Source organism: Carlito syrichta, unplaced genomic scaffold (genome assembly GCF_000164805.1).
Source record: "Carlito syrichta isolate Samal-C Ts95f unplaced genomic scaffold, Tarsius_syrichta-2.0.1 Scaffold313944, whole genome shotgun sequence".
Lineage (NCBI taxonomy): Eukaryota > Metazoa > Chordata > Mammalia > Primates > Tarsiidae > Carlito > Carlito syrichta.
The window spans coordinates 347273-361433 of NW_007258040.1; the positions used below are offsets into that span (position 1 = coordinate 347273).

General features: G+C 43.7%; 2 protein-coding genes across 4 annotated transcripts in view; one reads left to right on the forward strand and one right to left on the reverse strand.

Annotated features, from left to right (window-relative positions):
- Positions 1-602: 602 nt before the first annotated feature.
- On the forward strand, positions 603-5078 carry MRPL16 (mitochondrial ribosomal protein L16). Its single transcript, XM_008070710.1, has 4 exons — positions 603-714; positions 1089-1154; positions 3221-3369; positions 4394-5078. Exons 1-4 carry the CDS (start codon positions 660-662, stop codon positions 4877-4879), a joined length of 756 nt encoding a protein of 251 aa, XP_008068901.1. The 5' UTR covers positions 603-659; the 3' UTR covers positions 4880-5078.
- A 2262-nt stretch (positions 5079-7340) lies between these two features.
- STX3 (syntaxin 3) overlaps positions 7341-14161 on the reverse strand; it is a 46829-nt gene continuing 40008 nt past the window's right edge. The window contains exons 10-11 of one of the 3 annotated variants that reach the window (XM_008070711.2): positions 7925-8007; positions 7341-7368 (exon numbers count right to left, since the gene is read on the reverse strand). In XM_008070711.2, coding sequence (XP_008068902.1) covers positions 7930-8007 — 78 coding nt within the window. In that variant the 3' untranslated portion in view covers positions 7341-7368; positions 7925-7929. Of the gene's footprint in view, positions 7369-7924; positions 8008-8489; positions 10289-13126; positions 13241-14161 lie in introns of those variants that run through there. The other 2 variants (XM_021718887.1, XM_021718888.1) reach the window with 2 other exon arrangements.

Here is a 14161-nt window from a genome sequence, read left to right on the forward strand (position 1 = left end):
TATAATAAACATGTATATAATAAATATATGTATATTGTTTTATTTTTATTTCAATAGCTTTGCGGGGGGCGGTCCAAACAGTTTTTGGTTACACAACTGCACTGCATATGGCAAAGAAGTCTGGCTTTTGCCCACATTTTAATCGGATCATTTGTTTTCTTGCTATTGAATTATCTGTGTTCCTCATATATTTTGGTTTTTAACCCCTTATCAGACATATGGTGGGCAACTATTTTCTCCCATCCTGCGGGTTGTCTCATCACTTTGTCTATTGTTTCTTTTGCTGTGCAGAAGCTTTTTCGTTTGATGCCATTCCAACTGTCTATTTCTGCCACCTGTGCTTTCAGGGTCATACCTTTAAAAATCATGACTCAGATCAACGTCGCGAAGCTTCTCCACTAAGAGAAATCTCCCCGGCCGCACCTGCGCGGATCGCGTCAGCGGCCCGCGGACATGACCACCGGAACACAAACCGCGAGGCCGCAGTTTCCCCTGATTCGGTCAGGACTCTCCGCGCAAGGAACACAACTTCCGGTTCGACTTAGCGGCGACGCGAGCGAAGGCTCGCCGAGCTTCCGGAGCGCCGCTCCCTCCGCGAGTAGAGGAAGCCGTCGCCGCGGTCACAGCGGGGAGCCCGGCCTTGCCGGACGCGCGCGAGCATGTGGACGCTGCTGGCCCGCGCCGGGGCGCCGCTCCTGCGGGTGCCTTTGTCAGGTAAGCAGTTCCCTCTGGTCCCTGAAGAAGACTCCGCCCTTTCCTCTTTCCTCGCCCACGCCCGAGTGCGGTAGTTCCCAGACCCCAGGGCTGGACCTCAGCTGGTGCTTGCAGTAGTGCGGGTAGGGGCTGCGTGGTCCTGCCGCCAACCTGCGCCGCGGGCACCCGAGCAGAAGGGGCGCGGCCGCGTCGGGGGATTCGGCGGCGCAAGACTCTGGCTGGCCTCGTTGGGGACCTGAGTCTGGGAGCCCCGCTTGTGGAACCCGCGTCCCACGTCTTGAGACGCCTCCGTTAGGAGTTGAGTACCTTCGGCCCAGACTGCCTCAGGCCCTGGCCTTGTCACCTTGGGGGTTTAACTCGGTTTGTCTCTGCAGATTCTTGGGCAGCGCTGCCCTCCGGTGCTGGCCTGAAGACGCTGCTCCCGGTGCCAACTTTTGAAGGTGAGGCCTTGTCTGTCTCCCTCCCCCCCCTTCCTTTTCTCTGATGGAATTTAGCAGAAGGCCGGAGAAGACATAGGAGTGTTCTCGTGCATCCTGGCCCCACTCACTGTCGACCAGATTGGAGTGGGGTGGCAAGGTCACTGCTTCCTTTAGCCTCAGCCACCCAAATAGCTGGGACTACAGGTACGTGCCACCACACCCGGCTAATTTTTCAATTTTTTTTTTTGGTAGAGTCGAGGGTCTTGCTGTTTTTCCCAGGCTGGTATGAACTCCTGGGTTCAAGTCATCCTCCTGCCTCGGGCTCCTAAAGTGCTGGGATTACAGGCATGAGCCACTACACTTGGCCCCATTCACGCTTCCAATAAATATGTATTGAGGGCCTACTAAATTGCCAAGTAGTGATGTGAGCACTAGAGATAATTTTATAAAATAAAATAAAATAAAAAAGGTCTCTGCTCTTATGGAGCAAACGGCTGATGGGATCCCCCCCTAAGGGCCTGCCACTGGTGTGGGCCCATGATCCACTCCATCAGGGGTAATTGTCCTCAAAATCTGGACTTTTGTTGTTCTCTCCAAATAAGGTTATGTATATGCAGTCACTTAACAATATTATGTGAAAATGTTTGATTTATTTAATGTAAATTTAAGGTAAGCCACAATTTTGTAAACCCACCATTCTTTTAATATACTGGAAACCTCAAAAAAATGAATGAAGCCTAGACATCTGAGGGTCTTGTCTTCTACATGTAATTCCTAAACTACCACATGTTCTGGAAGTACATTTTTATTTATTTTATTTATTTATTTTCCTGAGTTGGAGTCTCACTCTGTCACCCAGACTGGAGTGCAGTGGCACGCTCCCGGTCACCGCAGCCTCGACCTGCTGGGCTCTGGCGATCCTTCCACCTCAGCCTTCCAAGTAGCTGGAACTACAGGCTACCACCCGGCTAATTTTTTGATTTGTTGTAGAGATGAGGTCTTGCCAAGTTGCCCAGGCGGGTCTCGAACCCATGGACTCAGGCAATCCACTCACCTCAGCCTCCCAAAGCACAGGATTACAGGCTGAGCCACCGAGCCAGGCTGGAAGTACTTTTTAACTTGTAGATGAGAAAGCATTAAAAAATTTCTCTGTAGCTGCATAGAGAAGCTGGGAGACAGCGGTTTCTAAAATTCCAATAGTAATAATTTGATATTTCCTTGAAGTCTCCCATATTTTGGAGAAAAAAATTCCAAATAGTCAACTAAAGTTGATAAAGAAAGTGCCAGGTCTGGCCTGAAGTTGTGCCCACCCACCCTCACCCAGCACACTTGCATACTGTAGGATCTGTACAGGTCTCAGCATGAAAAGCCTTTGCATATATATACAAGAGCAGTGACCACAGAATTCCTAGCTTGTAAGTTTCTTAACAAAATGTGGCAGAGCTGGAGAACTTAGGTATTTTCATATTACAATGTGGTACAATACAGTATTCTTTCCACTACCCCCATTAACATCCAGAGAGGCAGTTAATTACTTTAAGCGTCATGGTGTCTGGCTTTGCTGTATAACTAGAAGGACTTGACTAAATCAAAATGTTTCTAGGCGTCAAGTTTTTCTTTTATCAAACAGAGATTAAAAATACTACTTACCTAAATGATGTATTTCTTGACCTGGGTGATATGTGTCCACGTATCCCCTTTCTGATAATTCACTGAGATGTGTATTTTTTATTTGACCCTTTGATGTATATGTTAAACTTGAAAGTTCAAATTTTTAAAAAGCCCTGAATAAATACCAAGGCTATAAAGTTGTTTTAAAGATTCAATGCAATAATGATTTCCAGACAGCCCCTGTTACAGTGTTGAGCACACAGCCAGTGTTTAATTTAAAGTGCATTTTTTTGAAAGTAAAAACTTTACTGGCTTCAAAGGTTTAGGAACGTTTGCATTAGTTATTGTCACAAGAAGAATATGATATACCTTTGGAATTATGTAAGACTTTCACCTGATTATTATAAATCTTTCTAGGAAGACGATAGATCTTTTGTGTGGCTTCACTCATTCTTGGTTGTCTGTGCCCCCTTTAGACGTTTCCATTCCTGAAAAGCCCAAGCTTAGATTTGTTGAAAGAGTACCACTTGTGCCCAAAGTAAGACGAGAACCTAAAAACTTGCGTGACATACGGGGACCTTCCACTGAAGCTACTGAGTTCACCGAAGGCAATTTTGCAATCTTGGTGAGTTCAGCATCAAGCAACTGCAGTGTGGAAGCTAGGGATTAACAAAATCTCTTACTTCTTGAGTTAATTCTAGTCTCTTTCTCTAGAAGTTTTAATAGAACTGCCATTACTAAGTTGTATGCACATTAGTTTAAACGGTTGCTCTTTAACTGATTTGCAGAGGCTACTGGGTACCTGGTAACTATTTGAGTTATATGCCTTTTTAAAAATGTAGAATGAGAATAATGTAAAAGCAGGAAAAGGAAGAGGCTACCTAATTTGTCCCCAAATCAGGCCATGAGACCTTTCCAAGCCTCTGGCAAAAATAAAACTATCCATAACTTAGCATATGGTACACCTGTTTCTCTACTTGGTGAGTGGTGCCATGAAGGCTTAATGTCAGTAACTACACAAATGGGTGTGCACTGAGATTGATTTCTGTCAGGCAGCCAAGGTAATTGTTCTAAAGTTTTCTTCCTGCAGCCTGCATGGTCAGCCCCTGCTGACCTCTTAGAACCTCTCGTCTACTAACTACTCATCCTACTCCGGCCACACTGCCTTTTGCTCAAATTCACCAAGCCCTCTGCTGTGTCACAGCCTCCACAAAAAACCATTCCCCTGCCTGGAACACTCTTGTTCCCCTTGGCTAGTTCTTATTGTTCTGGCCTTAGTTTTAAACATCATCTCCTCAAACAGTTCTTCCCTGGTTCTTCATTGAAATGGGTGTGGCCATGTGCTATGGCTATGCCATGCTTCCAGGCTTTGGCCCCCTCCCCCACCTTGGGGAGGCGAATCTTCTCTCTCCCTTTCCTCTCTCTAATTTACTTCTAAATAAACTTTTCTTTAAAAAAGAAAAAAGAAAGAAGAAATGGGTCTACCCTGGCTCTTCTTTAGGGCTGTATCCTAGACTTTTCCTCCATGGTACTTACTCAAAAATTTATATTCACTTCAAGTGTATAATTGAGTGTATAACAGTTACAGTGAGAGATATAACAGTAATCCATACATCCCTTGTGTTTCTGATTCTTCCGTTTGCTCTTAGGCACTGGGTGGTGGCTATCTCCACTGGGGCCATTTTGAAATGATGCGTCTGACAATCAACCGCTCTATGGACCCCAAGAACATGTTTGCCATATGGCGAGTACCAGCGCCTTTCAAGCCCATCACGCGCAAGAGCATCGGGCAGCGCATGGGAGGAGGAAAAGGTGCCATTGATCACTACGTGACACCCGTGAAGGCTGGTCGCCTTGTAGTAGAGATGGGTGGGCGCTGTGAATTCAAAGAGGTGCAGGGCTTCCTTGACCAAGTTGCCCACAAGCTACCCTTCCCCGCAAAGGCCGTGAGCCGGGAAATTCTAGAGAAGATGCGGAAAGTTCAAGAGGAGCGAGAACGCAACAATCAGAACCCCTGGACCTTTGAGCGCATAGCCACTGCCAACATGCTGGGGATACGGAAAGTACTGAGCCCCTATGACTTGACCCAGAAGGGGCGATACTGGGGCAAGTTCTATATGCCTGGGCGTGTGTAGTGAGTGTAAGAGATAAATGTGCAGAGGCAGATGAGAGAAAGGATCTGCATTTCGCTCCCCTCAGCCTGCCTGCCCTTAAAGTCTGGGTAGCTCTTATGGCATGACGAAGGAGCAGCATAGCAGCTGATGACTTCTGACAAACTGTTATTTGTTGGTTTTTAAAAATATGTTTATATTAAAGTGTGAGAATCAACTTTAACTTCTCAGTGGTCATTCTTACTTAGTCCCTTAAAAGATTAGGAAATAGGCCTGAAATAGACCATTTATTAAATGACTGTTAAGAGCTCTTGGTTTTCAGGGGTTGTGAGATGAATGTCCTCAGGGCTGAAGGGAATGTTTGCTGCCCCACTTCCCCCACCACCCAAGCAAGCCTGACTTAATGCCTGTACTGCCTTTTACATGCAAACACTTCAGGAGACAGTTTCTGAGACATTTTACTAGTTACAGACACCAACCTCTTTAGAATAACTGAGAAAAAAAAACAATTCATACGTTAATGGATTCAACAGATATTTATTGATGCCCAGCTACCCATCATTTCTCAAATCTTGGAAGGGTGAGTGTTGGACAGTATGGCAAGGAACGTGCCTGTGCCTTTTAACAAAAGGAACTCAGAACAAAAGTTAAAACCCTGTGGCCTTTCCTAAGTCTGAAACTCTCCAAGGAGGAAGAGTGTTTGGCTCTATACTTGTGTCCCTGCAGAATCTAGTACAGTGCCATGTGCCACGCAGCACAAAGATTATTACTGCTTGGTAAGTGAGGGCCCCATGTGACTCATCCCTATGGCTTCAGCTTCCTGTTTGCCTTTAACAGGATTAATCTGTTTTTCAGAGCTAGGCAGCTGTAGTCTTCTATCCTCTGCTAAAATGAAAGGAAATACACATTGATAGTAAAATTAAACCATTTGCTTTTGAAAGTAGGCAGAAAACAGTACAATGACTAAAATATTTTTATCCTACCTTCTTATTCAGCAAAGAAATAATTTAATTTTCTTGTATGCTGTGATTTTTAATGTATTTTTAGTGAGCTTCTTGTAAGAAATTATAGCATTAGCACTCCTATTCACATAGCTAGTTTTAAAGATGAACATAACTGGACGTTGAATGAAATTGGGGGCAATTTGCTGAACATACATCACGAGCTAGCACTGCAAATGGGGAAGAAGGGAAGTGATCACTTCATTTCATCCTCACCTAACAATTTCATCTGGTCTTTGTTGTGGTTCACAGTGTTCTACTGATGGCTTGGGAGTTCAACCATAGTATAAACCTGTTTCTTTTGTTCTGGAGTCTGTATTTAGTTACTGAACCACAATCCTGGGGTCAGCTATCTTCTCCACAGAGGGAGAGGCTGTTGATAAATGGAACTCCCCCATCACCACCCATAGCAAAGCACTTCAAAATATATGTTGGGGGGTGGGGGCTATGTAGGATTTTTGCATAAGTGTGAAAGCCTGTCCCTAAGCAGCTTTACACAGCCTGTGATGGTAACAAGTCACATTCCTACTGATGCCTTAAAGAGTCTAGGAAACCCAAAGACTCATCCATGAGTGAAAGCAGAGCTCAGTTATAGGAATTAAGTCAACAGATTCTTGAGCACCTGAAGTGGCAGGCACTGTGCTAGAAAGTGGAGACAGCAGTAAGCAAGACAGGTGCCTATCCTTAGATAACCTTCACTTTTAAGACCTACTGGACCCAGAAGAAGGAAGTCAATGTTGGGAGGTCAAAGGTGAGACTTCAAAGAGCCTGAAGAGAAATGACAAGTGCTCTGACCTTAACCAACTCACAGCAGGTCAAGTAAGATCCTGTTGAGTTGGGTATGCTACGATACCTGCCTCTTGGCAGCCACACCACCGGGAGCAGGCTCTTTTTATTGTATTTTATTTTTTTATTTTTTGAGTTGGAGTCTCACTCTGTCGCCCAGACTGGAGTGCAGTGGCTGCTCCCAGCCACTGCAGCCTCAACCCGCTGGGCCCCAGCAATCCTTCCACCTCAGCCTTCCGAGTTGCTGGAATTACAGGCACGCGCTACCATGCCTGGCTGATTTTTTATTTATTTATTTATTGTAGAGATGAGGTTTCGCCAAGTTGCCCAGGCGGGTCTCAAACCCGCAGAGTCAGGTAATCCACTCACCTCAGCCTCCCAAAGCACGGGATTACAGGCTGGGCCACCGAGCCCAGCTGGGAGCAGGCTCTTAAGATTCACTTTCTAAACTGGTATCTGTTATGCTTTCTTCTCTTCCTTTAAATACTGCCTAATCAGCCATGTATCACTGTACTCCTGTTCCTGCACCCATCCTCCACTCCATTCTGTATTTTTGCAAGTTCTTCCTTTGTATTACTTTCTTAATAAGTAGTTGATTGATGCCTTGTGTCATGAGAAGTTTCATAATGGAAAGAGAAGAAGCTGATGAGTCTGCGTGGAAAAGTCATGGCACCGCAAAGGTGGAAGGAGGGTTAGAAATGCCAGTCAGGGATCCATCTGTGAGGGCTGAAGGAGATAACAAGAATGGAGGAAAAAATCATAGATTATATAGCATGGTGTTCATGGCTGGGATCACCACGTCCCTTTTTTGCAGGGGTAAGAAACTAAACACAAGGCTGTGCTAACTTGTCCTAACTTGGGAAGGGAAGAGATTAGGGTTACTGTGTGGCCCTCTTCCAAAAAGTTCAAGTAACATCTAGAACTTGAACTTTTTTGCGAGAACTAATTTGTACTCCTTTCGCCATGCCCGGATACCAAAGTTCAGACTGTTTAGCAGGAGCCTACATCCTTGACCTGAACAAAGCATTCTGCTCCCAGACCAGGCTCTAGGACAGATTGCTGCCTTTTGCCTTCCCCTCCCATCCCCCAGACTACCTGCTACTAACTCATGCACTTACTTTTCTCTTTCTGAAACACCCCTTTCCTTGGTTTTCTCTAACCTTTATTCCAGCACCTAATCCCACCCAGATTAGGACACCTAGTGACAAATAGTGAATGTCCCCAGGACACAGAGGCTAAAAGTAAGTGAAAGCAGGACTGACCCTCCCCACAGATGGCTCACCTTTTTCAGGCAAATATGCCCCCAATGGTAGAAGCTAAGATGATTGCAAGGATAACACAGCAGATCATGATCATGATCTTCTTCTGCTCATCCAGACAAGGAAAGAAAGAACACATGAGAAACATTAACTGTGCAGAGTTCTGCAGGAAAGACGATGGAAGTGGGTGGACATGGAAGGGGGTATGAAGGAGAAGGGAGCACCAGAAGGAAAAAGGAGATGGATCTGGCTTCTGGAACCCAGCTTGTTAATAGGTTATTTCCAGGTGAGAGATAAAAAATAGATCAAAAGGAATCCCAGAGGATTAGGGTTGTCATCCTGCCTTCTAGATAACATCACAAAAGATATTCCCCATTTCCTCCTAGACCCAGGTAATCTCAGTGAGTGAACCAATCTGACACTCAGACATATTTATAGTGCATTCTTTGGGAGTTAAACTGTTCAAAAATGTGAACTTCTGAACCATCTAGTCCAGCATAGGTTTTAAGATGGGGTTAAACCATCTTAAAACCTGAACAAAAATTATTTTAAGTGTTTTGCATGGAGACAGAGCCAGAACTGTTTCACAATCAATATAAAGTCATTTATTTTTAAATAGCAATAAAATAATCAAGTTTACATTTTAAAAAAGACAATACAAATAACAAAAGAGCCTTCACATGTTTATAGTCCAAACTATAAGCCCCCGGCCTCAATCTCAGAGTTTCAGAGGCAGCCAAGGCCTGTGATTAGTCTATCTCCCCTTGTGGCTGGAGTGGATCCACTGTGTGACGTCATAGCCAGAGGACGTCCCCTTGGCTCTGTCTGAGTGCTGGGTGACTGGGAGTAAGCAGCCTTTGCAGAGGAAGGAATAGGCAGTGCCTGGATTAAGGGTGCTCACCCTCTCCCAGAAAGCATTATAGTCAAAGCTGAAATATACCTGGTACCCAAAATCAGGGAGACTGGCAGAGGATTGCCACCGGTTAGCATGGTCGCTACACCTGAAGATAAGAATCAGAAGAGAAAGACAATCTGCCAAGCTTCTTAGACTGGTAGCAGGAAGAGCTTCTCTAGTCTCTGGTCTTCTCCAGCTGACTCAGCCCTGGAGGCAGGACATTGCTTAGGTTGAATGGATAATATCAAATTGCTGTGAGATGTTCTCAGAACAAGCCTAGTGTAGGCAGCAGGTTGGAGGGGAGAGGTGTCAAAACATACCTTCTGTCTGTTAGGCAGAAAAACTTGATAGGGACCAATTTAGTCCTCATTCCAAAGATCTTACTTAACTCTCCCATTTCTCATCCAGGAAACAAATTCCTGGATGATACAGGAAGATCACATTTCTACAGTGATTCATTTGCAGGCAAGCAAATGTCCTTTAATTTTTAGCCTAGCTCATAGTTTTTTTGTTTTGCCTTTTTGCTTTTTTTTTTTTTCTTTCTTGAGGTCATAATGTGTTTCACTTTTATTTCCTACTTCCTGAGACACAAATATATATTCATCTCACACACAAAATTATTAAAATACATCTGGAACACATAAGTGACTGAATACTCACATCAATCTCATGAAATATCTGAAGAGCTTGGGACTCTAGCACCTTGTCCCTGGCCCAATTTAAAATCCCTGATTATTTCTGGTATCAAGGCAATGGCTTCACAAAGCATCACTCTCTAACAGGGAACAGCCTGACATGGAAACAAATTATTTCATACCCTCAGCCTTTGCAAATGGCAACCTCAAATAACTGGATCATCCTGGTCCCTCCTTGAGTAAACGAGAGAATACAACACAGAGTAATCAAAGTTAGCCTCCAAGCTGAACATACTAAGAGCTTGATTTAAGGTTGAATTTCAGACAGGGCAGCTTCTGAGACCAAAATGACATCTACCTGTCTATGTTTTCAGGACATAGAATCAACAAACAATAAAGGCATATTGCCAGGCAGAAGACTCAGATCCTAGCCTTATTGTTGCCACACTTAGAAGAATCCTTCTGCTTTGTTAAAGATACTCCCCTTAAAAATACATTGCAATTTCTGGAAGAATAATTCATGAGGTAGAAAATACAGCACCTTGGGAGGGTCTCAAGTGGGCTTTCCCAGGTACAAAGCATAATTTGACACATCACAGGGAGAAAGGAGAAGCTAGGGTGGTTCATACAGTCCAGGAAGGGAGGTACTTGAGAGCTGGTGGGGCAGGAGGAGGCTTGGAGGAGAACTCAGGGTTGCATCGGGTAGATTCCTCCTGGATAGATTGTTTGCTGAGTCAGGTCCAAGGATGGCTACAAGGAAACAAAGGAACGGTCCCACTGGCTCTCGGGAAGGCCATTCAAAGTTCGTTCCCACATGAAGACAAAGGTGGCCACACAGGCTGGAGTGGAATCAGGTTCTAGAAGAGGCAGGGAAAGGAGGAGCTGATCAGTGCATAGGATGAAGGTACAAGCAATGTGAGGACTCAGCCACACAGCCAAGAAATGGGGAGCAAAACCCAGAAATAACTGCAAAAAGTACAATGAGAAAGTCAACACCTGAATAATCTGACAGACAAACCCAAGACAGAACCTGGACTTACATATCCCACTTTTCAAAGAACAAAAAGCCTTATTGTGAAGGGTAAAACAAAACAAAACAGAAAACCCTCTAGCCCCCCCCCCCTTTTTTTTTTGAGTCAGGGTCTAGCTCTGTCACCTGGGCTGGAGTACAGTGCCCATGGAAGGACTTGGGGAGGTGCTGTTGCTCGTGTGCACAACTGCTCTGCAGGGCCCACGGCAGCACCTCTCCTGGACTCAAGCTTCAGGAGCTTTCCAGTACTCAGATCTTCTCTACAAACTGCCCTCCGCTTTTCTCTCAGAAGGCAGAAAAGCACAATGAAAATAATATGGAAAAGTTCAGGGGTCATATCACAAGTGTTCCACTTTATAAGCTATGCATCCCTGGGCATAGCTTGTAAAGTGGAACACTTGTGATCTGACCAAGAGCTTCCCCATCTGTAAAATGGGGATATTCTCCTAGAGCAACTGCTGGCTCACAACTAGGGAATATAAACACAGCTTGTCTTCCTTCCTGTTCAGAGACCTCTCTCCCTCAGCTGACATGTAGGGAAGGGGGAGTCCAGGTCCTTCCAACAATCAGTCTTGACTTTATTAGAGAATGTAGAATAAAGTACAATAAGCCGCTTAAGAACTGCTTAACAACTTAGCATCTTAAGATTGGATTAATCAACTAAAAACATACTAATATATTACCTCCTCAAAACTGATTCTTTTACATTATGAATTCCAGAGACACCATGAATTTGCAAGATAATTTCCATTCATGGATATGGAAAGGTAACAAGTATCATACTAAAAAGGTATTTTAACATCTTTTCCAGTGAGATAGTTAAGAATCAGAACAAAACCCAAACTTAACAAAAAACAAAAACCTCAAGGACTAGACTTCACATGTCAGAAAAAAGGGGGAAAAAAAGAACCAACCAATTGCCAATGAGAAGTTGATCATCTTATTGTTGCTTATTTCTCAAGATGAAACTGAATGTTCAGTGCTATGAAAAGGTTGTATCATAGCATACATTGGGACTTTTGGACCCAATAGTCACATGGAAGGACTATATGGAAAAGAGAAAGGAAGAAGTAAAAATTAAATGAAGGCTCAGTTCTAGACACCAACATGGTAGTGTGTACCAAGTCTTAAAAATGTGTATATCTATTAGCTTAGTAATCAAACTTCTATACATTTATAATAAAAAGAAAATAAAAATGAGAAAAATATTAAATAAGGTTAGTCACAAGGTTAGTTACAGCAAAATAATAACATAAACCTCCAACACTGGCGGACTGTTAAGTATTTGAGAATATATTCACAAACTTTTTAAAAGTTAGATTCACAAAGAGACTTCAGTGATGTGGAATGATGCTTATGATTTTATAACTGTGTCTGTGTGAACATGCTACAGGCTATCAGCAATTAATATTAACAGTTAATTAGTTTCATTTTTCTCTGTATTTTATAGGCTCTTTTTAAAATACATACTATATTTTATTCAGAAAAAGATTTATTTAAAAGTCCCCAGAGTTTTAATAGTTCCAATAGCTAGATCATTCTTGAGATGCTAACTGTTATTCAATTTGATTCAGTGGTCAGCTCTATCCATTTTAACAAAAACAAACAGCCTATATTGTAAAGCCACTATCCCTTAAGGCAGGGATCCCCAACCCTGTTAGGAACCAGGCTGCACAGCAGAAGGTAAGCAGCAAGTGAACAGAGCTCTGTCTCCTGTCAGGTCAGCGGTGGTGTTAAATCATCATAGGAGCACGAACCCTATTGTGAACTATGCAAGAGAAGGATACAGGCTGCCCACTCCTTGAGGATCTAATGCCTGATGATTCCCCACCCCCGGTCCATCCCTGGAGAAATTACCTTCCACAAAACTGGTCCCTGACGCCAAAAAAGTTGGGGTCTGCTGCTCTAAGATTCTCTAGACTGTAGACAGTGGCAAATGGCTACCTTGTTTTATAAAGGGAAGGTAAGATACAGCAAAGAACCCTCCACAGGTCCACTAGTACCTGTGTGAACTTGGCCCTGAAACTTAGCTCCTCTTTAAGACTGGGTTTCTTTGTCTGTAAAATGTGTATAACACTACACCTATCTTATAAGGGTGTTGTGAGGATTCAGCGATATGTGTATAAGGTATTTAGTACACTGTCTGGCACAACTGAACTCTCAAAAATGTTAGCTACGATATCATTTAAGACCAAGCAGTCAGACACAAACAAAACTCTACAGACCCAAATCCCAATCAGAGCTGCATTTACCTTGAAAAGGATATGGAAAGCAAAGCCCAACATTCATGAGAGCCAGCAAGAACTAAGCAGACAGACCCCAGGTCCAAGACACAGACTGTACTCAACTTGGGAGCATGCTTCCTGGGTGAGGGGAGTCAGACAGAGTGCCCAGGTATGCCAGGAGACGTGGCAAAATCAAGACAAGAGCAAGGACAGATCTACAGGATAAGAACAAACAGGAAATCTGACTCAGGTCCTGCAGCCAGAACCCAAGAATAGAATTTTAAGGAGATCAAGAATCCATGGGCTTCTTTTAGAAAGTTTTAGGAAGCTCAGTGTGTCCAAGAACAATCACAAAGGGAAAGAAGAGAAACTTGAAATCCCCAGAGAATTTCCTCTTGAAGAGCCAAACCAGAGTCCCCCAGAGCCATTCATGTACTTACATGTCAGTGCAGCAGCCTGGCAGGCTGCTCTTATTTCAGCCCAACAGAAAGTCCAATAATCAACGCTAAAATGCCCAGCAACACAACTACCACCACAATGATAATTATCAATTTCTGGAGAGAGGAATAAGATAAACAAAAAACAAATCATTATTACAGACAGCCAGAAAACAACTCATCCAAAACCCAACCCTCTCACCTTTATCTATATAGAAGGCATCTTATCAATCCAAACAAAAGGCCAACATCTCTCCATGAAGATGTTCTTTTAGGATATTTTACACTTCCTGAATGTCTTCTAGGCAAGCAATGCCAGCAGATACAAATATGGGACTCCTATGAACTATTGGCTGCAGTTTTGCAGATGTGTACAGCTAGAGTAAGAACCACTATTGTGGGGTCTTCAAGCAGCAATTGGCCAAGATATAGAACGACTAATTTTTTCTTCCTAAGAGGGAGCGCAAAGACATTTTTGACCTAGTCCTAATTTCCAACTTCTGCCCATCTCTCTCCCCTGTCGAACAGACCCAGTATGCTGCTCAGTGACAGAAAGAACAATGCAGCCTGGATTTAACATGTAAAATTACTTTCCAGCCCCCTAAGTCCCTGCATAAGCAACAGGTAAAGTTAGAAGAAAAGCAAGGAACTAAAGAACAAAAATATCAGAGCCCAAGAGAAACAGTCAAAGAAGTCTATAAAGCAGAAGCCACCAGAGCTGGAGTCCCCCAGTCAACGAGCTCTGACATCCTCAAGCAGCTAGGGCACTGGATGAGTGGGCAAACACAGTGATGTTGTAGGAGAAGCCTGACTGGGATCCACACTTGAATCCCAGCGCCACTACTTACTAGGTGGCCTGAAGCCAGTTACTGAACCTCTGACCTTCAACTGTTACACCTACAAAGTAGAAATAACAAGTGCTCCATAAGGGATAAGGTAATGTTTACATAGCAGTTAGCACAGTGCTAGGTACAAGGTGGACAAAAAAAGAAGGGAGCAGAGCTTGGGCTCCTGGAGTAGAAGAGAATGAAGAGAAGG